The 336-nt window shown below is 69.3% G+C and overlaps 1 protein-coding gene across 1 annotated transcript in view; it reads right to left on the bottom strand.

Moving 5' to 3' along the window:
* The window catches only part of MIOX (myo-inositol oxygenase), a 2,706-nt gene that overhangs the window by 1,593 nt on the left and 777 nt on the right, over positions 1–336 (bottom strand). The window contains exon 3 of the mRNA XM_006771112.2: positions 160–332. Within this exon, the coding sequence (XP_006771175.1) occupies positions 160–332 (173 nt within the window). The remainder of the gene's footprint in view (positions 1–159; positions 333–336) is intronic.

The following is a 336-nucleotide window of genomic DNA, read 5'->3' as shown; positions in this document are numbered from 1 at the left end:
GGGGGAAGAGGAGCAGGGGGTGGGGGGGTCAGGGCGGGGGGGTGGGGGACAGGGGGTGCCAGGGTCAGGCCCTGCAGGGAAAGGGCACCCGGTCTGCCCTCCCAGCCCCAGAGGTAGTGCCTCCCCCACCACAGCCAGGGAGGGGCAGGTGGGGCGCACCCTTGTTGGGGTGGGCCTGCCGTATGCCCTCGGCCGTCTGGAAGGCGTGGAAGGAGTTGGGGAAGTCCACGTCTGGGTCCGACTCGTCCACCAGCCTGTCCAGCATATCCACGGCCTCCAGGACGGCCATTCTCTTGTAGGAGAAGCTCCTGAACTGGGCGTGCTGGCCCGGAAGGA

This window comes from Myotis davidii, unplaced genomic scaffold (assembly GCF_000327345.1).
Source record: "Myotis davidii unplaced genomic scaffold, ASM32734v1 scaffold845, whole genome shotgun sequence".
Taxonomy (NCBI): Eukaryota; Metazoa; Chordata; class Mammalia; order Chiroptera; family Vespertilionidae; genus Myotis; species Myotis davidii.
Note: the sequence above shows the minus strand (reverse complement) of the source record. Positions and strands in the feature narration are given on the sequence as shown.